At 44.9% G+C, this 27,965-nt stretch overlaps 1 protein-coding gene across 5 annotated transcripts in view; it reads right to left on the reverse strand.

Moving 5' to 3' along the window:
• The window catches only part of LOC135917012 (cytoplasmic aconitate hydratase-like), a 233,332-nt gene that overhangs the window by 199,537 nt on the left and 5,830 nt on the right, over nt 1-27,965 (reverse strand). For 2 of the 5 annotated variants that reach the window (XM_065450478.2, XM_065450516.2), the window contains exons 3-8: nt 27,673-27,841; nt 19,979-19,993; nt 16,867-17,004; nt 16,494-16,595; nt 6,432-6,501; nt 3,085-3,268 (exon numbers count right to left, since the gene is read on the reverse strand). In XM_065450478.2, coding sequence (XP_065306550.2) covers nt 3,085-3,268; nt 6,432-6,501; nt 16,494-16,595; nt 16,867-17,004; nt 19,979-19,993; nt 27,673-27,841 — 678 coding nt within the window. The remainder of the gene's footprint in view (nt 1-3,084; nt 3,269-6,431; nt 6,502-16,493; nt 16,596-16,866; nt 17,005-19,978; nt 19,994-27,672; nt 27,842-27,965) is intronic. The other 3 variants (XM_065450497.2, XM_065450487.2, XM_065450509.2) reach the window with 3 other exon arrangements.

Genomic DNA, 27,965 nt, shown 5'->3' on the forward strand with positions numbered 1-27,965 from the left:
AGCATGTAGAATACCACGGACCAGTTGACGCATCTGGAATATGAAACAGCTGTGAAACAGCAACAGCACTTACAGAATGAACTCCAAGATTAGCGAGTTCTTCGCAGACTATTGCCTGCAGAAATGGTGCTGTAGGCAAGTTGTCCGGCTCACTGGGGTGGGAAAAAGGGCTGCAGGTGCCATGGCTTCAAGTTCTCGCCACGTGATTCATATCAGGTCATCTGATGATGATGGTTGCTGCACTCCTAGCCTGTCCTCACAAGAGGATGTCACAACTATGTTCGGTAGACGTGCGAACGGCGTTGCAAATGCGGCGGCTCTTGGCCTGCTCAAAGCGTTGACACTCTATTATGGTGTCCTGTACTGTCTCACAATTCTTGGACATGAGCAGGTTGAAAGCATCGTTAGCGATCCTCTTCAGTACGTGCCCAACCTTGTCTGACACAGCCATATCGCTGTCAGCCTTACAGCACAGAGCCAGCACGTCCTGGATGTAAGAGACGTATGATTCTGTGGATGTCTGGGTGCGAGTTGCTAGTTATTTCTTAGCAGAGCTCTTCCGCCGCGTGGGACAGCCAAACAAGTCCCTCAGCTTCTTCTGTTTGCACGTCTCCCAGTCGTGAAGCTTTTCCTCGTAGTTGTCATACCACACCTTCGCCGTGTCTTGTAGGTAGAAGATCAAGTTAGCCAACATAATTGTTGGATGCCATTTGTTGTGGGCGCTTATACACTCATATGTGCTCTGATGCTGGCGATCCAATCTTCCACATCAAGGTGGTGGGTGCCCCCAGAACATTTCTGGATCCTGCGGCTGAGCCAGCACAACTGTCAGGGTTGAAGGCATTGATGTGGGACGCGCCACGTCTAGTCCCTGTTTTGTCTGTCATGTTGTCCAGTCCGAGGTGATCACCACTGCGGAGCTCTGGTGTTGTTTATCACGGCTACTCCGCCTCTCTCAACAATCTGTTATGTTGCAGAAGTCACATACCGTATTTACACGATTGTAAGTCGACCCCTTTTTTTAAATTTGAAAGTCTGAAGTTGGGGGGTCGACTTACAATTGAAACCAAAACATGGCCCCGGCAAAAAAAAGCGATACCAACAAGAGCTACAACGTATGTAGTTACAATTTTATGTTTGCTCTATGGCCCTACCCGTATCTTTTCGCTATCCTGCATGTTTGTTTGCTTTTCGGAAGAGTTTTTAAACATTTTTGAGAGTCTTGCAGTGCATGCAACACTCATGGGGGGGTGTCGATAGTTGATGGAAGCGCCGCTGTTCCCATTTGCGGCGGCACCCTCAGAACGGCGGCGCTTGTGGGGAGTATCGGTAGTTCACGGAAGAGCAGACACCGCTCGCGGGTTTCTCTTTCTCTGTTTAAAGGCATTGGTATTGGTTTGACCAACTTTTTGACGCGTTCCACTTGACTGCCGGCTACGTGCTACTTCTATGCTTCCCCAGTCGTCATGAGTGCTGCAGGCCCACTTATCGTTCGGCACTCGTTCACAGCAGCGTTCAAGAGGGCTGCCATCCTTTACGCCGAAGAAACAAATCGCTGCGCAGCGGGCCGCAATTTCGATGTTTCTAAACGGGTGGTGCGAGAGTGGCGACTGCAGCGAAGCATAATTTTCACCCTGTGACGGCAAGTGAGAAATTTCCCACGTGCCGAAGTCTGGACGCTTTCCGGAGCTGTAGGCTAAGCTTGCGGCGTACATCACTGAAATGCGTGATCGGCCCCTGCCATTGAAGTGCGACGTGGTCATGAAACAAACCTTCGCCTTAATTTTAAGGTACTGCTCCGCCGCGAGTACAACGAGTGGCTGGCGGCAGAAGACTGCGAAATTACGCCAACCGGACCTGTCAAAAGAGCCTCCCTGATGGCTGCGTGTGGTTGGGTGCATTTGGCGTGGGCTGCTGTTCTGCAAGATGTCCTGGTGCGGTCGTTTGCCAAATTTGAAATTTCGCTGGACCACTATGCGCTGTGAGACCGCAGCAACGATGACCATGGCAGCACTAGTGAAGACGAGTAGTCGAGTGACCATGTCAGCTACTAATAAATTTTCATTATCGAATGCGCCCTCGGGTATGCTCTCTAATTTTTTTTTTCCGGTCCAGCGATATGGGGGGTCGACTTACAATCGTGTAAATACGGTATAAAGATGTATTTACAATATTTACAAGAGAGACAACAATGAATAAACAAGATGACTGTTGAGACCGATTCCACCTCTACACATCAAATCGTCGTCTTTTGACTGGCGCCACTGTTGGTTGCTCCATAACAATATTACATCTATGAAGCCAGTGGCAGCGCTGTGAAGCTGCGTGAATAACTGAGCATGTCGAAATTATCAGTCAGCAACTGCACCTGTATAATAAGAAAGATAAGTGCAACATTAAAAACTAAGTGGAAAATAAAAAATAAGTGCAATAAATACAATAAATGCAGATGTTTCTTCAAACCAATGGTGCACTTCCTCCCAAGTATGCAAAATGCAGCTGTTGTCTGTGCATGTACATTTGTGCATGCATGCAATGAAATAATAATTTTTTTTTTTCCAAATCGTTGGGTTCTGTGGTACACTTGTGAAGCGACACAGAGATGGGGAGGGGTGACAAGACAGAAGTTAACAACCGTGCAGTGGCAACAGCCGCCTGTGGGACGCAGAGATGTTATGAACACAATACCTTCATCTGGCAGCACAAACATGAATGCAAATGCAAAAGAGTTCCGAGAATCTGCGCTAGTTGATTTCGTTCAACATGGCAAAACAGCGAAGACGACAAAACAGGTAAAACAGGCAAGACAGTGCGCATTATCTTGTCTTTTTCATCTGTCTTGTCACCTACACTGTTTCACCTTGATGAATGCAAATGCAAAGTGCAGAATCTTCCTATCGTGTGTGAAAAAAAGCACAAAGAAGATTTCTATGAGTGACTTCTATGAACTCTGGGGCTCACCTACGACCAGAGGAGTAGCTGGTGCTACCATTACAATATTTGGTCTGTTGCAACAACAAGGACCAGCGTGCAGTTGTTCCAGCTGGTGCGCTGCAGCAGCACCAGTGCAGAGTCACCACTCACCCCATCCCAGTACGCCGAGGCCATTGATCATAGTCGTGTGTGAATCAGCTCCCACAAGGCTGTCTGGGTACAGCCAGCCATCGCTGTGGAACACAACACGTCCCAGGAACTCGAGGTTCACCTGATGTACAATTCCCGAACCGGGTGGCACAATGCGCATGTTCTGCAGTGCCTGAGATCCCCACTGGGTAGAGAGAGAAATTGCAAATGCAGCCACTGGCTACAACCATTTGTGTCGGCAGGAGAAACAAGCAGTAAGCTGTCAGTAACTAATCCTTTTCAACTGCTTTAACATGCTCAAGACATGCTGCACAAATAGGAGCACCAGCTGTAGAGGACTTTTCAATTATGCACACCAGAAATTTCTTACAGAGGCACTGCACCACCTTCGAGATGAGTGGTGCTTGATAGTGTTCAAAATTTGCTAAGTCCAGTCTTTCACTCTTTCAGAATACAAAGTAGTCAAACCTGGCTACATCAAACTTGCAAAAAAATGCCTATCAGTTCGATATAGGGCATAAATTCGATATAAGCCTGCTAAAGAATTGGATGTCATAAAAGCACATAAAATTCATAACATCGCTTTATTGATGAAACTAGCATAGCTTTGCACAAAATAGCCCTGTATTTTCTTCTGCTTGGACAATCTCGCTGCCTGTGACACACTCACTTCACTATATTGTGTAAAGAGTTGCAGCAGACGAGGCCGCAACCTTCCACATTCCCGCAGAAGCACCAGACTTGGGCGCGTGCACCAATCACCTCGGAGGATATGGGCAAACGAACATCATTGCTTTCCTCATTGTGCCCGCTTTCACTTATGCTCGGTACGATGTCGGCAAGGTAGTCTTCGTCTTTGGGCTCTCCCATGGTCGCAACACCATCATCTGTACTCACAAACTCGTCGGCCGTTGCCCCCTCAATGACTTCCGGAAATTCTGACAGCTCGCTCCAAACTTCGGCAACACCGGGAACGGCTTCGTCGCACTCATCAGAATTTTCAGTCACCACCAGCCCGCGGAAGCCGGCACATCTGAAGCAATTTCAGATGAAGCACTTGTACATGGCCATGCGTACGCGTCGGGCGCCACGGGCACCAGGTCACAAATTTGTCCGCTTAGCCCTAATCTCTCCCTTATTCTTCAAGATCGTGCCAAGAGTGCTCCCGGAATCTTGCACGCTGCGAGGTCATCTGACTTCTCACTGCATTTGACCCGATCTATAATTTCAAGCATCACGGCGAAAGGAAAGTTCTCCTGCTTCATCACGGCAACACTGCGAGAGAAGGCCCACAAGGCGCAATCACAATGAACCAGAAAAGCAGCGAGACAACTGACACTTGCGCCATCTTGAAGGACGAGGGCACAAGAGCCTCCAAGTGGCTGTCTGAGCAAGCGCTGTGCGCGGACCAGGATCATTTTTTCAGGGGGGTGTCAATGGGTCGCTCGACGCAGCACAGTCACAGAAGGGAGAGTGGTTGCATGGAGCCGTGCCGCCAGGTTTCATCGCCGCCGCGAGGGAAAGCCAACTTCAGGAGGCACTTTTGCGGCGCTTGTCGTTCAATATATCAGGAGCCACTGGTATTTTTGTTCGATGTAAGCGTAATTTTTGCTGCATATACTCATTGTGACTATACCGTGCTCAGAAATTGTTCGATATACAGAATATTTAGATGTAAACGGGTTCAATATAGTCTGGTTCAACTGTAGTACTTCCTTACCAACAAAAAATTCACTGGGCCCAAGCAGACTCTGTTGGCATCATGGCAAGGTGGTGCAGAGGCAGCATCACTGCCTATCTTTTTCTAGCATCCCCTCTGACTTGCCAAGCAAGAACAGTAAGAGTGGCATTTTTGAAATTGTAGAAGGCTATCAATGCTTTCCCAGTGCATCAGACCCAGACAACACAACATATTCAAAACATAATAAACAGAACGCCAACGAAAATGGTGTTGTCAAAGGGGTTTCGGCTTACACATGGAAGCCTTGTTTACATTTTGTGAACAAGGCCATTTTAGGAACAAAGTAATGAGTGAGCAAGATTTCTGTGTGGAAGCCAAAACGTCAACTTCTTGTGAACAAGGCTTTTATTGCGATAGCAATTATATGGACACTCCAGGCGCATTTCTGCCATCGGCGTCGCTGTCGCCGTGAAGTTCCGTATGAGTGAAAGCATGTGAGGGTGAGCCGTCGAACGCAGTTCAATCTAGCGCACGCGAGCGAGGAACACGGCCTGGATGCATGCCCTCTCTTGTGGCGCGCGAGGCAATGGGGTCAGGCGAGAAAAGAGGGGCGTTCTCCGGAGGCTGCTAGGATGTCTCGATGTCCTCCTCACCTGCCGCTCCGTACAGAGTGGAGACATTGTGGCGTCTACTACGGCGTTGGCCACACAAATCGCAGATGCCATAATAGACACCTTTGGTGGACACCGTAGGGATGTGTTGACGGCGCTCGTGTATCTTGAAAGCAATCTGTGACGTGGCCAAAGTGCGTACCGGCGCGAGCCTCATTTTGAAAACAATCTACAATGTTTGCAGAGCATGCACAGTGCCGAGAGCTTCGTATGCACTGTGCTTTCGACATTTCATTCACGTGGAAGCAGCAGATGCACGGTCAATTGGCTCGTAGCTGCTGCCGTGATTCCTAAATCGATCGTTTTCACAGACAGTTTGCGCTGTCACTTATCGAAATGTGTTCATGTTTACCTGTCCGCGCGTGACATCGTGCTGGTTTAGTTAAAACGCATTGATGGGCTAGTTGGTTTGAATGCATGATAGAATAAGTAAGCGCGACTAAGCAAGGACATAGAAAGAAGCGCTGTTTCCGTGTGTCTGTTTCTTTCTACATCCTCATTGAGTCACAATTACACATTCTATCATTGTTAATTTAATTAGTAAGCGAATGTTTACAAGTTTATACGGCCAATAAAACTACTACCCTTACTTCATACAGCTATCTACTAATTTGCTATCACAATCGGTGCTTCGCCATTCGGGCATAACTGCGAATTTTTCGGGGAAGAAGGCAATGAGTGAACGAGGCTCTTTCTGTGTGGAAGCCAAAACTTCACACTCCTTTGACAACACCATTTTGGTCGGCATTCTGTTTATTGTTCCTAATATAAATCTGCCTCTCAACCCGACAAGATTCTGTTACATTATCGATTTCGGACAACATAATAGAGACACATAGGTTTGCGTGTGTCTATCCTGTTGTTCGTGTCTAATGCCGCACCAAATAGCTCAACCTCATAGAAGAATTTAACCAATTTTTCTCTTTATTGCCCCCTTTGAAGCGAACTGTGTCTAATGCAAAAATATCAGCAAGGCAGGTGCAAGATGAGCATACCTTGAGAAAGAGAAAGCGCTCCTTGTTACGTTCGAACTCCAGGTCTTGGTTCTTCTGGAGAGCGTCGGCCCTGCAAAGACAAAGGACACTAGTACCCTGCTCACTTCTTTCATCACAGCTCACAATACTGCAATGCTAGTCAATTGCAATGAGGGGGGAGAGGGGGTTCTACTGGATGAGTTTCATAAGGGCACACAGTGTACTGCATAAAAGGAATTTATTCTTTCATAGTAGGTGTGTTCCAAATCTCACCAGCATTGGAGACAGTCTACATTGACAGCTAAGAAGAAAGCTTCAAGTCAGAGTAATGAAAGCGTCTGGAACCGACGGAAAGGAGTCTCTGCGATAGGATGCCAGCTCATGGCAACAAGAAAAAGGTCAGAAAAGCAGATGCAGTCGACTCCGCTTAAACTGAACTCGAACAGACAGCAAAATGTGTTCTATTTATCCCAGGTTCCATTAAAGCGAAGGATGCGAAAATTACCAACAATCATTTTATTTGAAAAATATCCGAGTGTTCCGACATAAAAAATTAGACTTTACTGCGGCCCCCTTCTAATAATGTAGCTTCTATTGTGAGAAGTTGTCTTGATGTGCGAAAGAATTGGCAATAATTCTGCACAGTTCTCGCGTTCGAAAGAGCACTGTAGACTTCCAGCTGCCTCTGTTGCTGCCTGGTCCAAAACAGTAACGTTCACTGGAACAGTAATATGTACTGTACAGACTCGCATAAGAGTCATACCCCCAACTTGGCAGCCGAAAATTTCGAAAAGAAAAAGTTACATCAGAGAAGCACTTGCATACGGTGCCTCGATGCCGCCCGCGCATCGGCAAATTCTTGCATGCTGTGCACTTCCGTGTGCCCCTAGATGGCGAGAGCTGCACACTGACCTGTGATGCAATCGTAATTTCAGGGATACGGGGTGTGCAGCAGTTGTAAAGCAGGTGGCAGTAAAGCAAGTGGCAGTTATGGTTCAAGTTTCGTTTACCCGAAGTTCCCCCCAAAAATGAATTCCGTTAAACTGAATTTTCTTTACACTTTGTCTATGGGTGGCCAACCACAGCTGATATCATTGTTCCGTTATTCTGGAATCTATGTTTAGGCTAGTATTGTTTATCTGCAATGCACGCTATTTTCTCTGTGTTTGAGCTCTTTGCACAACACAACGCAACATAGCTTATTATGTTAAGCACATAAGAAAGCGTGACTAAGTTTTTCTGAGTGCATACAACCTTCCTGTTGAGTTTGAAAGCCTTCTGCTCAGCCGCAATCTTGTTTAGACAGCCTCCGTCCTCCTTGCCGGCTTTTTCAGAATTGTAACGAAACTTGAAATGGCTGGTGTCTGCTTAGCCATCCACTTTGCTGTCTACGGCGGGCACTGGAACACAGCCAGCATTACGCATTCATAGTAAAACAGCACCAGAAAAACATGGGTGAGAGAAGAACACAAGGATGGGCACCGACAGCCAACAAAAGGCAGTCAGGTTCTCCCATTCGTGTTTTTCTAGAGCTGTTTCACTAGGAAAGTACCATACCAACTAGCTTGCACCCATACCGCATTCAGTGTTATACAATATGGCTAACAGTATCATCTGGATCTTTAGCTGGCTAGTTATGGGCCCACAACATAAAAGTTGGCATGAATTGCACTCTAAAGCAAAAAACAAACATAGGTAATCTTATATGTATGCTTTAAAGTACATTTTAATGATGGTACAATATCTGAAAGCTTTTTGATAAAGTTGGGTATTTAATTCCAGATTTCTGCACCCAAATGATAGGGGTAGTTCACTGTATCGGTGTTGTAAGTGGCACTTGGTCTTTTGGAGCAGCTTTTGGGGCAGAAAAAAATGCAGTTTGGAGAAAGAAAAGAATGCTTTAGAGCACCAACTTACTGCTCTGGTGCAAAGAGGAAGCTCTGTATAAGTTAGTACTTTCTGAAACGTTGCACTGAATACGTATTAACTAAGACGCAAGTATTTCTTCTCCAACTTGCTGTTCCCTTTTATTGTTGTTATATAAGAAGATGAAGAAAAGCCTAAACTTAATCCTAATTCACCATTAATTCTACATTTCAGTAAAAAATTTAATAAATAATTTATTTTCATCTCAAGGAATTGAGCCACCTGCAGTGTAGATAGCCTATCACACGTTGACGTACACAGGCAGCACGGTCAAAGCTACATAAATTGCAGTGTGTATGTTATCAACGCGCCTATATGTGTTCCTTATATTTATATACATTTCTATATTTATTTATGAAAATAAATAATAAATATGTGTTAATGAATTTCCGCGAGCGAAGTAAGATGTACAGTTAGTACAGAGTTAGTTGATCACATGGCTGCGACAAACAGCTAGGATTACGCGGGCCTATACACAACCGGAATCACCGTAGGGCCAGTACCTCGCCAGTCCCATATCACCCAGCCCAGGCGATCACTTCCATTGCCGCTCACGGCGACACAGAAATCTGCTACAGTTTGTTTTTTGCATAACGTAGTACTTAATAGAACATTAGATCAAATGCGCGAGTGTTTCGTAAAGCAGCGCCTATTACTAAACCACTGGCATGATCAGCAGCAATGATCCGACATTTCGTCTCACAGACAGAGAGCAAACACTGATCAATGAGGCGGCTCGGGTGTATATGTACTACATTTCGTTTGCTATTTGCACCGACAAAACCAAGAAAACCAGTTCATTTAAGTCCACATTAATCGTGTTGTCGAAAATAAGTACACTATGACGAGCTGCGGCCAGGTCGCAGGCGCTGTCGGTCATCATTATTGTAGTAGTCAGAGAGATATGCCTACCGTCTTGTTCGGTCGTACATCGATGGGTGCAAAATGCAAGAACGTGCAGTGAGTGCATGTCAAAGACGCACAGGTAGTAAAAATTAGTATGGAGTTCCGTACTACCACGTGCCTCACAACCTGATAATGAAATCGTGGCTTCGGCACTTCAACCCCCCCACCCCCAAAAGCTCAAGCGGGGGCGCCGAATGTGGGCAGAACCTATGCAATGGCAATATAGGCCCTACAATACTAAAGAACACATCGACGGTGCCTTCCATTTGCAAACATGGTTAGGTCTCTATGCTGTAGCTGGGATGGAAAGCGTGCGAGGGTGAGGGGGTGGCTTGATGCACGGCGCCTTCATGCGTGTGCAAAATATGTGTTCCCAATTCAGAGCAAGTGCGGATCGGTGCAGGCCTGGTGCAATACCTGCCATAAACGATAATTTTGCACAGCATGTAGCAGGATTTGCTTCACGGAGCAGTTTGGCGCAATTGGCGCAGCACTTCCATCCCTCCCATATACATTATAAGTGCTTTTCGTAATTTAAATTTACACAATACTATGCGCAATGCCACAATGTGCCTTAGTGGCCCCAACCACAGGAACTGTTGCTTTGTCAATAAGACAAAAACATGGGCTAGATGGTGCAACATGATTCAGACTTCAAAAGAATGGCACTTAGACAAAGCACACACGAAAAGAAAGCCAACTCATTGAGAGGTTCACTAGGTGGCCAATCTCTTCGTCCTCTTGTCGCTGCAAATGTCAGCAAGGTTTTCGTAGGTTTCAGATTGTGCAAAAATACTCAAAGCAAGGTGCCCAAGAAATATTCGGAGCCCTTCTTATACAGCATGCCATCACTGTTATTGCACGAAAAAACATATTAATAATAATATCACGTGTTGCGATATTTCTCTCATGTGTTCCCAACCCAATGTCAACCCTTCTCCTCCTTTTTCATTGTTGTTTTTTGGGGGGCTGTATAAAATATCTAGACAAAAAACAATAAACTTGAATGGTTGTTAGTCCACAGCACGACAGGTAAGGGAGGAAGAGCATAAGAACTGTGCTCTCTATTAATATGTCACCCTTTTTACCCACACAGAGTAGAATCACACAATTCCCTACTCTACCGTTTCCATCCCTCTATGGCAACACCTGGGTCCCATTATGCATATGGTGCCGCTCTGGCAGACCGTACAAGCCACTTTGACAATGGGCTTTCCTCATTTGCTCCACACCATAAAATGCATGTTGCATCACTAAAAAGCCCAACTTTTTCACTGCCACGAGAAAATTACCACCTTTCAGTGATTAAAAAAAAATAATTAGTTGCCACAAACATTGCTTTAGCAGATAGTGAAGCCTTATGAATGGAGAAAACTAATTGTCATTTCCAAAAACATAATTTGCAAAAAAAATATTAATAGACAAAAACTTCTAAGCTACCACTTCTGTGGGAACTTGAATTAAAGAATATTGAAAGACCTACGAAATAACTAATGAAATTTCAGAATATACATTTCAAAGATATTTGTCCTAAGAATGCTCTAGTACTAAAATGGAAAAGTTATGCGGATCCAAGCCACATGATGTTGGCATCTAAAAAGGGAAGCTTTCGTGAAACGGTTAAATAACTGCCATGCTAATTGTTGTGTTTTGCACACTGTGTTGCAGCACAGTATTTACCTGCCTGCCAGTGAAGACTGTAGGACACAGAAACCCCCATCACGTGGCCATTATTTATACTGCCATCATTTATACTGATTATACTGCCATAACCGGGATTGGCGCCCTTTGTTAAGCCATTGCATCCAAGGCCAGTACGCCGTCTAGAGGAGGCAAATCCTGCAGATAGTGCTTCAATAAACTGCACTTTACTTGGAAAACGACCGACCAAGCAGATGAGCCAGCCTGACAACATTGTTTTAGGGCCCAGTGCCATTTTCAGCACCTTTAGTGCTACCGATTCTGTATGCTACAAGAACTAACAGTAAAATCCAGTGATAAACTCAGTAGAGCCGAATTCTGGGATATACCGAATAATATGGGGATGTTTGGTTGGTTTTCCACAGACACAACACACGGTTAATTAAAATCCGCTTAATAAGACAGTTTCTGACGGGTCGCAATGGCTTCCTCACTTGAGCAGCAATAGCGATATTTACATTTTTATACGTCACCGGCATGGTCTTCAGACACATTGCCGGTGCTTCTTCAAAAGGAAAACTAGCGAAGCCTAGTCATAAGGCGACAACGAAAGCAAGGAAATACGAATGTAGTTGCAGGCAAAGTGAAAGTACGGTATGGCATGTTTCTCCTATTTCTGCAAAATAAACATCCTTGCAAATTTGACAACTGATACAGGGCGTGCAAACGGAAAAAGGACCATAGGGTCTAGGTGACACTACGGAAGCAGTCACATGTCAGATCAACACTTTTGTGCCCACTACGGTAGCTTTGAGGCTATGGCATTGCTTGACGTCGTGGCTTCGATCTTGACCGCAGCAGCCGCATTTCAACGGTAGTGATATAAAAATTCTATTGCCCTTATATTTAGGTGCACATTAGACAACACTAGAGTGTCAAAATTAATCCGGAGTCTGCCCCAACCAGTAGGTCATGCTAAAAGCCCTAGTTGCAGAGTGGCAAATCTAAAGTTAGAATGATTTGGGTATGATTCAATATTTTTAGGCACTAGGGAACTGAATAGGAATGGAATGACGACACCAGTCAGGCATGTGAAATGGGAATGGAATGGATGCCCGAAATTACGGAATGGAGTTGGAATCAAATGGGCACATAGTCCTGGAGCACTAAATGTTGATTTTACACAAAACTAAAAAACTACAAAACCGGTAACTTTACTATTTAGGCTAAATTAGACTTGGCCAATATACTGTGTTTCTCCTACCAGCTATTGTGCTGTCAAACTCAGGGTGATTACCTCTGCCGTTGTAAATACTCATATGAACAACTTGGTATTCTGCACATTCTACATTTCTGAAAACCCGAAAACCTTTCTGAATTACAAGGTGTAAGTGCATTTGAATACAGCAACTTATAGTCATCAAGAATGATTCGGTTTAGTGAGAGCACGCTTGACCAATGACACAATGGAGGCCAAGAATGATGTCGCATGCAGTCGCGCCACAGTGCACATTTATTTAGGATGCGCGCTATGTTTTTGTGCATACCCTCAAGTATTTTGAAAGTGCAATGAAAGGAGGTCTGAGAGGCTTCCTGGAAAAAATGGGGCCACCTAACATGCCAGTAGATGTGAAACAAAAAAAAAAGCTCTTCCTGATAAACGTATCAATGTGTTTTGTTTTTACGTTAATAAGCAGAGTAACGAAATAATCTGTCTGGATGCATGGCACGCCCAATGGTGTAAGATCATTTTGTTCTCCTTTACTCAAATAAAAAATAGTGTTCGAAGAACGACAGATTTTTCGAAATTGGGAACTTCATTTAGAAGGCAAGCCTTGCTTGCCTTCTAAATGCGGCCGTGCACTGTGGTCGGGAACCGCCTGACACATGTGCAGCTACTTAAGTGGCTACGAGCAGGCAGCTATAGGCTAGTATATGATGTCATAAACTAGTGACATGTTTGGCTTCATCCTGAATCGAAAAAAAATGTGTAAGCACGACAAAGCGTAATGTCACTTGAGAAAACGTCAACCAATATAGACAATTCTTGACGTGAAATGTGTTTTGGTTTGGCCAGCATAGCGACTAGCTTGCTTGAACCGCATGTTACGAAAGCATTGTACTATGGTCACTTATGTATCTGCAACTGTACTACCCAAGGGCCCTGCTTTGGTATCGCTGTGTAAAGGAAAGGAGCCACTACTTAATTATGCAAAGGGTTACGTTGTGGGGTGATGTGGGGGTTCTCCTCCGTGCTCTTGGGACAAAAGAACAACAATACAGTAGTGCAAACAATCACAAGGGCATTTATTGCACCTTTCATACATCAATGCCTGCTAGCCGAGTTGCTATCCACAAAACATGCCGATGGGCGCGAGACAAATCTAGAAGTCTGACTCACCGCGACCGGAAGCGAGCGAATATGTTCGCCCCATGCTGGATCCCAACGCCTGGTCGTTCGCGTGTTCGGTCACGCCAGCGGTGGTGCGTTTGAAGGCGGCCACGCGAGGCGGTCTCGCAGAAGCATGGGTCGGCGCGCACGCGGGAGACGTCCCCGCCGTGCGCCGACCCGCCGGGAAAGAGGGTCGCTGCACGTGCGGCACGGCACGTCCGTCCCGCTTGCTGTCTCGAACCCCAAAGAGAGAGTGCCTTGTCTCTCCCGCACCCAAGTAACCCCGCAGCAGCGCAACACTAGCGCCATCTCTCGCACTGCGCCTGTACCACTCCGACCGCTGCGTGCGCGGCGAAGCCGCACTACAGGAGACGCGCTATGCGGGAAAAACATCAGGAGAGGCGCGAGGGTCGCGCATCCCCACAATGTACACAGATGGTGCTGTTGAAGCACCGAGCATGATGCATTCAGAGCTAAATTTAGCCTCTTGTTCAGCGTTTAGAGGCATAGCTCGGCAGTATGTTTGTCTAACCCTTTGTCTTTAGAGAGCTCACAGAAACAGAACAGCTTCAAATGTTCTTGCAGAGCATGCTACTTTGACAAGGTTTGCGATGCAAGCGGCTCTGCCATTTGGCTCAGCATGCCAGCACGCTGAGGCATCTTATGATTAGTTGTTGCTACAGCAACGGTGCAAGGACGCTTCGGGCAGCATGCTTGAAAGCTAGGCCTTCTTCGAAGTTGATCCTTCGTTTCTTTGTTCATCACACTGCGATTGCAAGCAGTAGTTATTTGGCGCTCGTTTTAAGAAGCATGAAACAGGACTCACGTAGGGAAAGCAAAGCGCAAAAACTATCTGTTCACACGGCGAGAAAGAGGAAGCACTTGTCGCAAGGATTAGACGAGCTGGCATGTGAGCAGGTGATTGGATTGCGGCTGACCGGACCATAGAAGTTATCAACACGTCGTGCAATCCCATATCGCGTCGGCAGTTTAGCTGTAGCAAAGCAAAGCCTTGTGTCATGGAGTCACGTACTATCCAACAATGCAGAGGTCGTGCACTTGCCAATTTACTTAGCAAACCATACAATGCACCAGCGCTTGTTCCCACAACTTTCTGCGGCAATGCGAGTTCTTGAAGTCTAGACCCTGTTTTGAGACTAGGTACATCTATAATGTCACTATTAGCTAAGACAGCACATTCACAACACTTGGAAATGCGAACAGCACCGGAGTGTGTCCGCAGCTTATGTGTTGAACACGATGTGGGTCTCGTGCATGTACCATCGACTGTGGCGAGTCATGCAGCGCAGGTGCCATTTTTGCACCTTGAAAACAAATGCTGTGACACAAGAGCAGGGAATTGGCCCACTTTTAGACATACAAAACAAGAAATAATTTGCTGTACCTCAAGTTTTCCTAAACAGGTTTCAATAAATTCAGTTCCATTGTGATCAGCAAAAGCTGGGCTTCATTTTAAAATCTTTCTTTTAATTATAAGGTCAACAAATAAAATTTGCAACATTTTCAAAACTTTTAATGTGATTTTCTCAGCTTTGTTTTTTTTTGTGAGGTGCCTCTGCATTACAGAAGTTTTGAAGATGTTTCCAGGAAAGGATTTAAACAAAATTGGCATCATTCTTCCCGTGATAATTCAATACCTTGGTACACTTGTAATTAAGTGACATGTCAGTCAATTAATGCAACATAACTTATTACTCCAACTTTGAAAACTATTTTTGATCAATAAGATAGCTGTATAAACAATTTATTGGCTTTAGCCTGTGTGGTGGACCTTCGCTTTAGCCTATTTAGCCTTAGCTTTAGCCTTTGCGGTTTTGGTTCGCCCACGAACCCAAACTGCACTTCATAAGCGTGAACTTTTTGCAACGGCATGCTGCACGACTCACTCGTCAGCTAGGCTTAACCAATGCTGCCTCGCCAATAATCTGCAACCAAAATTGCAGTCTGCTGCTGAGGCAACAAAACACTTCACAGTGGCTGACAGCGGAGGGCACTTGGAGAGCAAAGGAACCACCTCGACAATGACGGTTGCAGCACGGGTGGCACATACAACGCTCAAATGGCAGCAGTTTGGTTCGCAGTCGCCATGTTTTCGACAACACGCACTTGGATCAGTTCGAAAAATTTAACGAGGAACCATATGGTGCATGGAATTTGGTTGCTGTTCTAGATTAGTTCTGTGGAGTTGGTGGAACAGTGGGGTGGGGAAATATGAATAATAGGCTTTCTAATAGCCTTTCTATTAGGCTAATAGGAATAATAGGCAGGCTTTCTTTTTTTCTCTGTGCTCATTCGTCTGCTTTATGCGAAGACCAGATGTTCTCGAATGTTAACCTTCCAACGTTCATAAATATAAATGGATGCAAACAACCCAGTCGCATGCTTTGAATCTCGAAAGCTGCTTGGTCTACATGTTTTACACGTGTACTGCCTTTGAAAAATGCCGTTTTGGTTATAGTGGGGTGCCGCTTATAGCGCAGACACTCGCGCCTATGGTGACTTGTGTTATAAGCTGTCTATGCTGTAGCGTTTTTGTACTCTTTCAATATGCATAATGTAGGAAATGCGTGTAATAGGTTGGCAGGATGTGACACCTGGACAGCAGGGCATTTCGATTTACAAAGAAAATCCCGATTTTGTTGTCTAGAGTTGTCTCTCAAAAAGTAAACACTAAAGGAAAATATAAAGTCAAACTAGACTAAAACATCAGGCTTTAGTGATAATCAATTCATCATTTGTTGCACATATACGGCTTCTGTAATGAGAAAATTACGAAAAAGAAACATCAGAGTGGCACCACCAGTTGTGAACTATGGTACCACTCATGTGACGACAGCGCTGGCAAATTCAGAGAGAGTGGCATAGAGGGACACCACGTCAACTTGTCCGTTTTGCAAGGGCTGTTCAAACTGAGGAGCAGCAGCGGGGCGTGGCAATTTCCAAAAGAAAAAAGTTATATGTTTGTACACAGAAAACGATGGCAGACATTTAGACAAATAATCCATAAATCTAGCTCCGCTTAAAATTTTCCTTTAATGTTCCTTTAAGCTGAATCTTTCAAGACGGACCAGCTGGGCTAACAAGAACTCTTGTTCCTCGAATGATGCTGTGTGCCCTTATGGGACTCACCCACCGGCAGGGAGACATGGAACACTGCCCTGCATGTCAGTTTATGTGGGCCCCAGCGAAAGACGCACCCGACAGCCGGGCGGCCATGAAAAGGGCAGACGGTGTGCTGCAGGCGGGGCCGCGGGCCTCCTCCTCCTCCTCCCCCCGGGTTGGGCGCCTGGCACAAGAGGCTGGAAACAGGCGCCATTCAGAGGCCCCCCCTTCCTCATTGCAAAAGTTGGGCCTGCTCTCATGCATGTCAGGCCGACAAACAGGTTCCCTACTGTACGCATCAGGCTTACAGCATACATACACATGAAGCCAACAAACTGCACAGCTACTGCCAGTCGACGGAGCAAAACATTCTGCTCACTCTAAGTGCAGCCGTGCTTCCTACCCTGGCACATGCAAAACACTCTGAGCGCCTCGCATATGTGCACCCGACTAAGGCGTGCCCCTCACATGCGAGAGAAGTCCACTTGGATGGAGTGGTCCACAACCAAGTCTGAGGGACAGAGCGGGTTGATCTTGCAGGGGTCCCCTCCCAGCCGTTGCACAGCATCGCGCATGGCAGCAAAGTCCACCACTGCTGGAACACCCCTGCGACAGCAACAAGAGCCTTGGTAAATGTGCGCCCGTTTCCCATAAGCTACTTCACACTACAGACAACATTCCTTGATTGTGCAAGTTTAGGGGTGCACTAGTTGTGGAAGATTCAAGAAACATACACCCTGGCAGCTCTGGAAAGAACTATGCATCCTGTGGTTCACTAACCACAAATACACAGTGCACCTAAGGCGAGGTGCACCTACAACACCACTGCATCTTTGTGTCCTGCTTTTGTGCGCTAAAAATCAGTGATGTAACCTAACTAGCTCCCCAATCTATTCTGGCCAACTCAACGAGTACAGCCATTGATACTACGCTGTTCTGTTATGCTGTGGCAGGCACGGTGACACACGAAGTTAGTGTAAAACAAAGAACACAAGACAGGTTCCCTGCCACAGCGCAACAGAACGATGAAGCCACACAAACTAGGCCCTTTTCAAGCTCTGCTTGCTTCCATTGGTATTACAGCCACAGACTTATGTAGCTGTAAGATGACAATAAGTACCTGAGAGTACATTACCAGAAGGGAAGCAAGGCCATCACACAAGCCCAAACACAATATGAACTTTCCTTTTCAATAGGCTGCTTTAGGAACTCAATTGCCTGGCTAATGTGGCCTGTAAACACCTGCTGCACTATCCTAGCTGTAGCTACTGCACCTGTGCAGTCAAGTTAAGGTGTCGGCAGTTTTGCATACTTCTCTTGGTGATCTCTCAGCTAATTGACATTTTGGGAGTATGTGAAGGGGCGCTGCAAGGCTCTAATTTTGTACAATGCATGTCACAGGACCTTGGCGTTAAAGATACTGTTGTTGTTTACAAGTGTCTGCTTGCCAAGTCAGCCAGAAGTGTATGGATTGAGGGAACCCTCACGCACTGTTGTGTCCCACACCACTGGCATTCATCATACTCCATGCCAGCACACCAGTGCTTAACACACTAGTCAGTATATTCTAAGCAGTACGCTGTTGTTGTTGCAATGTGGGGAAGGCACAGTTAACCTTTTAAGGACCAGACATATCAATATGAGAAGGAAAAGCTTATTTTTCATCTAAACATGCAAAATCCCCCTAGAATAAGCATTTTCATTGTACGAGAAAATGTATTTTGTGGAAAATCTTTCAGCAATAATGAGGCAACACAAGGCAGAATACTAGAAACGAGCTTCGCCCTTAGCCACCTGCACTCTGTTTTGAACTTGCACAATCAGTTCTCACTGAGCATAAAACAAAAGTGTACAACCGCATGCAGTATGAGCTGCAACACTGTGCCCATGGTTGAAGGGTCTCCAAGACTGCATGCCAGTGCCAACATACCAAAACACTGGAGAAGTAAACATCATTCCGATTACTTGCATTTATGAAACCAATTCATCATATGTCAGCACTGCGGTGTAGTATTGGAGTGCCTTCAACCTATGGCACCATGTTGCAGTCATGTCGCACGCGAGTGTACATTGCACTTCCTCTACAATACCGGTCTGGTACCACTCAAGCCGAGGACCTTGCATTGGCCTTTCTCTTCTGACCAGGCTTCAAAAAAAATTTAGTCGTGCACCAGACTGTCTTCCCCATCAGATAATCCTCTAACCCAACAAATCAGACCTGTGGCATGTCATTTGGCGTTGGCAGAAGACAATTATCCAGAAAGTTCGTGCCCAACACCAGAACTCTGCAAGACAACATTTTTGTGTTGCATTGCCTGTAGTTGTCCACAAAGTGTTAACAAACGATGTGACTGTGCACCACTGGCAGCCTGCAAATGCAGCCAGGAGTCTGTGATTATAGCACAAAGTTCTTCTAATGCATTTTTAGTTACAAAGGCAAACATGCTGCTCATAAGCCACCGCTAGCTTAGCAGGTCACAACATTGCAACATGGTGACTGTGCTTGCCAAATTCTGCACCACAAAGCCCCAACACTATTCCAAATTTCTTTGCTGATTGCCCTAGCAGCCAAACAGCAAATCACCCTATAATGAGAAAAGCAGATAGCTCTGCCATTTACCGAGAGCAACTTTCTGAAGCGCCACATGCGAGTTTTGTCTAAAAAGGTCAAGAAAATCACTTTAGAGTGCCTGAATTTTCAAATGCCGTTTGACACTGGCCCCACCTGGGGCTATGCTGCAGCAGTCCTATAATTGGGGAGACGGTTTTCAGTGCATACTTGAGGTCGAGAGAAAGGGAAGGGAAGAGAAGAAAATGACAATTGCTAACCAGAAGTCACTTGATTCAACAACCACCATGTGACGTTTCACGGAGTGGGTGTTTTAAAACAGGCCCTTAAAATAAAGCAATGCGTAGGACGGATTGCCCTTTGCATGGAGAGGCAACACAAGTGGCGAGGGCAGCCTTTGCTGCCAATGCAGGCGGTCATACCAGTGCTGTGCTTACATGGCGCCATGATTGTACCTCAATAACTTCGTCAGTACGATTGCAAAATAAAGAGTACGAAACGTCCGCCCAGAGCACGTTCATTGCAGTGTGTCCATCTATATAGTTTCGACAGAAAACAAGGATTTTTATTTCAGCTTATAATGGGAAAAGAATATATAACGGCACATTTTTTGCTTTTGCGCCTTTAATTCATTGAATGCATTGTGAACTGTTGTGATGTCTGACTTATTCCATTAGCAAAAGCTCATTGTACATTGTGGAATTAGCTCACGAGCAGTCTAACGCGATGTTGTGGTGAGCTTCCCAATTAACAGTGTGCAGAGGTCTCTCAAGGAAGCTTGAGATACATCTGCACTTAACTTTATATATAGCTTTATATAGTATACCAGTGGCCAGGATTATAAGAGCAAGACAAAATAGCTTTTGCCCGGAGGAACAATGACTCATCGTATGAGAATTCAGCGTAATCATGGTAAAGGTCAAGTCAAGGGCTGCACGAATACGAGACTGATCGACATCTTAGTTGCGTAGAGGTTTACATGCCAACCATAAGTTCAATGATATTACTTACTTGCAGTATGGATTTCTGAAAAACAAATCAACAGAGCAGGCACTTTTAGCAGTAAAAGAAAAAAATTCTTAACAATATCGAAATGAAACAGTGTGTCACTCTTGGTTTTTTTTCTTAGATTTCCCAAAGGCATTCGATTGCGTTCATCACAACACCCTGCTACGCAAGCTTAACAGTTATGGCATACGTAGTATTGCATCTGACTTGCTAAAGAATTATTGAAATAACAGATTGCAGTATGTTCAAGTTAATGGCATACCCTCAGAGAAATTGGGAATTCAGCATGGTGTTCCTCAAGGATCAATATTAGGGCAGTTATTGTTTTTAGTATACGTAAATGATATCGCTAGCATATCCGAATCGCCTAATCCGGTCATGTATGCTGACGATACGAATATATTCTTTTCATCCCACTCCTAGGTAGGAGGATCTATCCACCCCCGCATCCCAAGCTGACAAGAGAAGAGGCGGTGATCTTCCGAAGACTACAGACCGGCACATTCCCGCACGGCACCCTGCTACACGCCATGTATCCTACGAGCTATACTCACAAATGCGCCTTCTGCTCTACGCCCAGTACCCTCTACCACATGGTATGGGAATGTCAACAAAACCCATCGACACCGCCCATCACCGGACCAACGGTCGAGCAGTGGGAGGCCCAGCTGACAAGCTCGAGCCCTGAAGACCAGGATCGCCTGATGAGCAGGGCCAAGCTATCAGCTCAGGCCCACGGCATCCTGGACTAGGGACGCCGCCCACCTCGGACGATTTTACTGTCGGCTCATTTCTACTAATAAAGCTTATTCCTCCTCCTCCCACTCCTTGTCCTAAATGGAGGCTACGGCAAATGCATATTTAAGAAAGCTATGTAACCAGTCATTGATCAAGAGGCTAAGCCTTAATTTATCAAAGACAAGCTACATTATTTTTCATCCTATTAGTACAGTAGAAAGTATCACTCTGAAAAGTTTCTATATGCATACTGAATTAAAGCGTGTTTCAAACCAGAAATTTCTTGGTGCTTGGTTCAATGAGAATCTTTCTTGGAATTTTCACACCACCAAATTAATGTCTGATCTAAGTAAAACAATAGGTTGTTTGTATAAGATATCTCATTTGTTGCCCCCCTGGTTAAAGATATCCATGTATTACGCACTTCTGTATTCAAGGTTATCATACTGTATCCTTGTTTGGGGAACTACGACGTCCAGAAATTACCTTAAGCTAATTTCACTTCAGAAACGCGCTTTGCGTACTGTTGAGGGGTTTCATGGCAGACCTTCAGATTTACTTACGTCACCGCTATTTCATAAACATGGCTGTAGCAAGCATGTGACGCCCCTTCAGGCATAACCTTCGTTGGCCCGCCAGGCTCGGTGGCCTGCCAGGCTCAGTTAGGCAACATTTTTCACTGCAGCAATAAACACCGGCGAGCACTGCTGCTCAGCGCTCAGTCATCGTTCATCACCACCACGCTGCAGAGTGTCCGTCTAACGGAGGGTGCCTCTAGCCCTCCCTTGTTCACGAACGCGGGCGGATTGTGACAATGGCATCCTTAAAGTAAAGGAAGTAATAATTTAAGTACATACATCATCATCCATTGTTCTTTTATTGTCCAGATAATTCCAGCAGCCATTATGCTTTTTGGACGAAACGTAAGCTTGTTCCAACCACATGGACCAATTATGGCAAGCAAACACTAAGCTACCAATTTCCCACAGTAATAAATCAATTTCTCTTTGAAACTGAATATTACCTTCCACAAAAAAGTTTTAAATCTACAATTAAAAGATACTTATTGAAACATACGGAATGAGATATTTATTTAGTCGACAGACTTTGTATTTATTTGTATTTATTTTACTACCTTTCAAATGTTTTTTCTATGACGCACATGTTGTAAGCTTTGTGATATTGTTTCTGTGTTTTAGGGCTGACATTATTATGTTTGTAAAAAGATTATGTATCTTTATATCACTCATACGATAAGTTGCATATCCGATTAATTTTTTTCTAGTACAAATTTGATGCATGTTAACTTACTGCGTCATGCTTTTTACAACGCTTGAGAAATTAATTGTGAATTTGTTGTGAAGAGCTCGCGCACAATGCCAGCTATTCTACAGGGGACCAGGACCTTCTCAGGCTCTTGCCTTTTGTCTTGGTGCCCTCTTTTCGTTGAAAAGAAAATAAACTTTCACTTTCACTTTCAAACGGGGCACGCTCATCCAACAAGCTCAGACGAACACACCCTGCTCACTCTAGCACAGAAGCACCTCCTGCAAGGCCTACTTGCTGAAGACCTCCCTCGCTGTAGCCACTGTGAGTTGTATCCTCCCAACACACCGCACATCGTATGGCAATGCCATCCAAAACTAACCCCTTACCCAAACCCTCATCACTCCCACCTATCTTTCCGCCGAGAGGCTGACCGCCACAACCACCCTCCATGGCCAACGATTCCTTGCGGACTTTATTGGTCTAGTGCTGAAGCATGCCGCAAGCAATGCCCCTGGACCGAGGGCATCGATGCATTTTTTTATTATAAAATAAAGTGATTTCTCTCTCTAAGCTAATCATGTTGTGCCGGTACCAATATATGTCAATCGATGTCATTTTGTATGTCATGTGGAGACCACAGAACTCGGAGTATTGGCTCACAAACATGGTTGCGTATAAGTGAAATTATCAACCGTGACGTCAGTTTGCCTCTTGAGAAGCCGCTTTGCGCCCAAGCCCACACACTCGTGCCCTGCAGATTTGATGTCGCACATGGTTGGCTTGAGCGTCAAGTGCATTGACTGTGAGCTGTTCTGGTTGCTACTGTATTAGCTTGGGCGAATCATTTAGCTGGTTTGGTTGAGTCTACAGTTGAGTCTGTCGCATATCTTTTTCTTATAGTTGAACCTTTCCACTTTTCATATGCTTCATCGCATAACCAACTCTACTGTGGCGAAGCGAACTTTATCCAGTGGTGCTTCTAGCGCAAAGACTTCTCATGCTTGTGAGTCTAGCGAACATCTCGTTCGGACATTCTTATTTGTGCGGTCAATCATGTTAATAAAGTGATAAAGTTTCTCTGGTGTTTAAAACCAAATTATGCACTTTAAGAAGCTGAACTATGCACTTTGTTTGTGTAATGGCTGCAACAATTAAATGATGGTTAAATATGTCAAACAAAATTATATTTAAGTTGCGACAGAAGCAGGCTGTTCTCGTGTATTTCCAATGCGCAGACAAGCACTGGTAGTGACTGGTATGTAGCTATACTTTTGCCAAAAAGAAAGTAGAACTCCAGTTAGGAAAAAAAAAAAAATTGTACAGCCAGACTGCACATCAAAATAATAGGAATGTTCCCGGCCAGACTTCAAGATAAGTGCCGAGCCTGTCAAGGCTTACATAAGACAAGCAGACTAGCATTTCACTTTTGCAGGAAGCACTAATATAATTATGTGGTATGCAGTTCTTAGACACTATCAGTAACAATAAAAATTCCATTCACCTAGAAATGTGAGCTGAAGTAGTTTCAATGCTATTCTGCATAACCAGACAAGTCTAGCACGAAAATAGTAACATTATAGAATAATTAGAAGCAGCAAGTTCGTAATGTTACTCAACTGTGAATTATTAATTTGTATCGTCATATATCGGTAAGAACATGTAGGCGCAAAAATGGGAAAATCCAGGACTGCAGAAACGCAGGCATGGTTCAGACACACTGGTTTAAAATATGGAACACTGGATAAACTTTATCGCTTCATTAACGTGATAAACCACGCGTATAAGAATGTCTTAAACGAGATGTTCACTGCACTTGGTAGCAAGAGCAGGCTTTGCACCATCTGCACCATCAGCACCACTGCACGAAAGGAAACATCTGTATGTACAATCCGAACATTTGTACCCACTGTTTAGGCCCACGCACACACGAAAAGGGTCCACCACAGCAACAATAAAGTCGTATGAACATACACAGCCAACACTACGTGCTCAACCAATCACAAAACGAAGTTGAATGATGCCGACTGTTGGTAAAGCTTCTAATTCGCGTCTACCGAGCTGTTGTGATATTTCCAGTAGTTTCTTTTTGTTTGTTTTTACTTTCTTTTCCTCCCCGCTCAACCTGCTCTATCGACCTCAAGTGCGCACCGAAAACGATCTTCCCTGCAACTGGGCCAGTCAGAAAAATTGTGGGTTTAAAAACCTGGTTCGCTATGGCACACTATGTTTTGAAAACAGTTCAGTGCTAGAAAGGAAAGGAGCCCTGAAACACTTGTTGAACACAGCAAGAAAATGTTGGAAATCAGTAGATGAGGCTATTGTGAACATGCTGGCCAAATCTTATTCAACTGCATGGCAGCAGGGAATATATTGTCACGTGGTAGTGCCAGTTGAGGACACAGCAAGAAAACTGTGAATGGCAAAATTAACTTTATTGGGTGAATCTGTGCCCACAAAAACAGGCTACACTCAAATCTCAACGAAAGCGGCGAACACAGTCGGCAATCAGCGAAAATCTGATCTGCGAATCAAGCGCGTCGGCTTTTATACGTCAGTTGGCGAAGGTTCCAGAGTAATCACTGGTGCCCGCGCATCTTCCAGAAAGTTCTACACCATTCGCGTCGCGCATACATGAAATCAGATTACACAAGGTTCGGTGACACCAAACAGTAAAAAGAACCATCGATAACATTCGAGGAACTTCCAATACATAGGCGCATCCTGCACTGCGCGATAACATTTGTTAGAGGGTGAAAAGCGGTCACCCGGAAAAGACAAACAATTACATGTGTCAATATAATTTCCTGTCAAAAACGGTGACAAACTGCTTGCTCTCTTTCTTGCAGCATTGTCAGCAGCTACGTCACAAACAGCCAACCAACCAGTATTGGCAATTTTCATGATCGCAAGAATACTATTCTCGGTAATACTGTTATTTGTAATCTTGAGTTGAATAAATAGAAGATATATCTGTCTGCCATCTCAAAAAGAACAAAAACGTATTTCACATTTACACTTCCGGTCTACACACAGCCGTGTGTGTATAGCTGTGTCCACTGCGAGTAGCGAGACTGCACCGACGTGCTGCGTAGTGTAGATAACGTGGCCGCTACGAAATACCGCGACAAGTCCTCTGGCCACTGATAACCGTGTGCTCCGAATGGTTTCCATGGATGACATAACTACAGGGGAGCGTGGTGGCACAAGGCAGCCTGAGCGTCCATCTTGCATCGCTTTCTCTATGTGCACACCTGAACATAGAACTAGCGTCGCAGAGAAAAAAATAAACGAAAATGTCTAACTTTTAGACTGGGCCCTGTGTAGCTTCCAGCGCGCTAGAAAGGACAAAAAGAGAAATCTGCACATCAGTTCAATTATACTTGAAGGATTCAAAAAATGGTTGCAGCCGGAGATTCATGAGGTGAAGTTCTATAATAGCGAGGCCATTCTGTGATTAGTTAGAAAAGTGTTTCAGAGCCCCATTATAAAGCTAAACGTGGAATTTGCGATAACAAGTTAGCTTCATGAAAATACACTTGGCTCCCATTAATTTGCCTTCTTGCTCAATTTGAACATACTGAAAAGTCCTGGCAAGAAACCAAACACTGTTACAAAATGAAAGCTCACCTAATTTGTGTGTTGCTTTGGGTAATACGAGCCCATTGGCACCACCTCACATGCGTAGCAGCTACAAAAAGGTTGAAAACAAAAAATTCAGCTGACCACGCCACTGCTTCTCTCTTCTGACGATTTTGTCAGCACCAACGACAGTGTTGAGGTCTGTGCACCACTGACCTACGGCATCATTGTCAGCAACATGATGGCAGTCCAAAGCAGAGGCAATGTTTAGACACGTTGGCGCCCTGGTGGTTAGTTCCACTTCAAAAGCAAGAAGCAACAAGGCATTACAAACTATCTACTTCAAGGAATTAAAAAGATTATTGGATTCGTTCACTTTGCTGCCATTTGTCAACTTGATTTTCGGATAATTCAACTAAACCTCGCTGTTCCACAGTGGTCAAATTAATGGGAGTCAACTGTATAACGAACCAGAAGGCTGTTCAAAGCCAAAAGGATGAAGCTTGGGTCAATTCACGTACGACCCATCATTCCCACGATGGCAGCCCACGCTGCCAGATCTTGATCTGGCAAAGACGCCAGAATGAAACACTGCACATGAATACAGAGTGCTGGAATATGGTGATGTGCTGCATTCGTGTGAATGTGGCCTATTGCATGGCTCATTGAAACAGCCACCCATGCCACACCACCTCATGAACCACTCATCACATAAAACTGCTGAGCAGGCTAGGCATTAGTGATGTTTCCGTCCCTGGTTTCTGCCGAAATTGCGACTGCATTAAATATTGTGTCCCTTTTCGCCCTTTGCCATATTGGACAGATGCAATTACGAGGTACTACTAGATTGAGTCACACGACAGACAAGTTCCTAAGTAGCATTACGACAAGCACACATTGATGTGGAAGAGCTCAATAGCAAAACATTAGGTCGAGCGAGACTGGAAGATTAGGCTTCCCCGATAACGAATTTGTCATTTGTTGCGAGAATTAAGCTTTCTTAAGTTAGAAAATGGCAAAAATCGAAAATCGGAGTGGCGTCACTGTTGTGGGCTGTGGTACCTCTAATGTGACGTCAGCACTGGCTAATTCACAGGCAGTGGCATACAGGGAGGCCACGTGGACATTACGTCAACTTGACCGTTTTGGCTCAGGTGGTTTAAATTATCTATTCAACAAAATGGTATATAGTGGCACACAGAAAATGACGATAGACTTCTAGACGAATAACCTATCAATCTAGCTCGACTTAATATTTTCCCTTAGTGTACCTTTTAAGCAGCTCATTTCAAGATAAAACTTTACATGGTAACACTGGCACTCTTTGCATCTTTTCAATCAACCTTTCTCGATGCAACCCTTAAGAAGCTCAGAGGAACTTGGCAGTTCCTAGCGACACTGCCAGCATTGCTTAACAGGAGCAGACAGCTGTGAGAAGCACTACCATGAAACCCCAGAGTGGCGAGGGCTTCGTGACCTCTGCAGTTTGATGAAGGTTGTGGCAAATCAGGTGCACCTTCAGTCAAAGAAGAACGTTTTCACAACAAATCGTGCCTCCCATTGTCGATTCAATGGCAGCAGCACACTTGGTCAGTCATGGACAAATGCTAAATCACATACACACATAAGCAGTGATTCTCTGCAACTGAAATTCTTTGCTGTGCAAGGCGCATTTATGGCCATGCTGAAAAGACCAATGCACTGTGAAGGAATCAAGCTCACTGGTGAAATCTTAGAAGCAATTGATATTCACAGAATGAGGGACAAATGCGTCACTCACCATTTGATGGCTTTTCAGAAAAGAAAAATTTTTTTGCTAAAGTCAACGATGATGTATCAGATGGTGCCATTTTCAGTTCTACTGCTTATTGTTTGTTGTGGTTCATGCTTTTGGCCTAGAGATCATATACATTTGGTGTGACCCTTTGACCGCTCCTTTTCATCCATGCATGCATTCTTTGGTTGTGTGTTTAAATAGATGAGTCAAATGGAAATTAAACCTGTAGAAAGTTTGTGCTAGTCCATATCTCTGCCCTCTTGTCTGAATCGCACGTTATCTTCTTCCTATGCATTTTGAACCAACAAGATTTACTGAGCCACACTTCACTCACGTAAAATCCTGGAGAAGCACCCGTGCTGGCTTGAAGGCTATCTCGACATCTTTACCCTGCAGAGACTGCCAGTCCAGTAGTGCCTCCACATCCCGCTTCTTGACTTGGAAGCCATCACAGTGACGCACCGCAGACTCGAGCAGTACGCGCACCGCAAATGGCAAACGGCCTGCAATGGTTCCGTCCAGCATCAGCTTGGTTGCCCGTCAGACAAGACAACTCAAGGCAAATGATATTGACCAGACAAGTTTTGTAATCCAAAGGCACTGCAAAGGGCAACTCCTTCTCCGGTA

Source organism: Dermacentor albipictus, chromosome 4, assembly GCF_038994185.2.
Source record: "Dermacentor albipictus isolate Rhodes 1998 colony chromosome 4, USDA_Dalb.pri_finalv2, whole genome shotgun sequence".
NCBI classification, from domain to species: Eukaryota; Metazoa; Arthropoda; class Arachnida; order Ixodida; family Ixodidae; genus Dermacentor; species Dermacentor albipictus.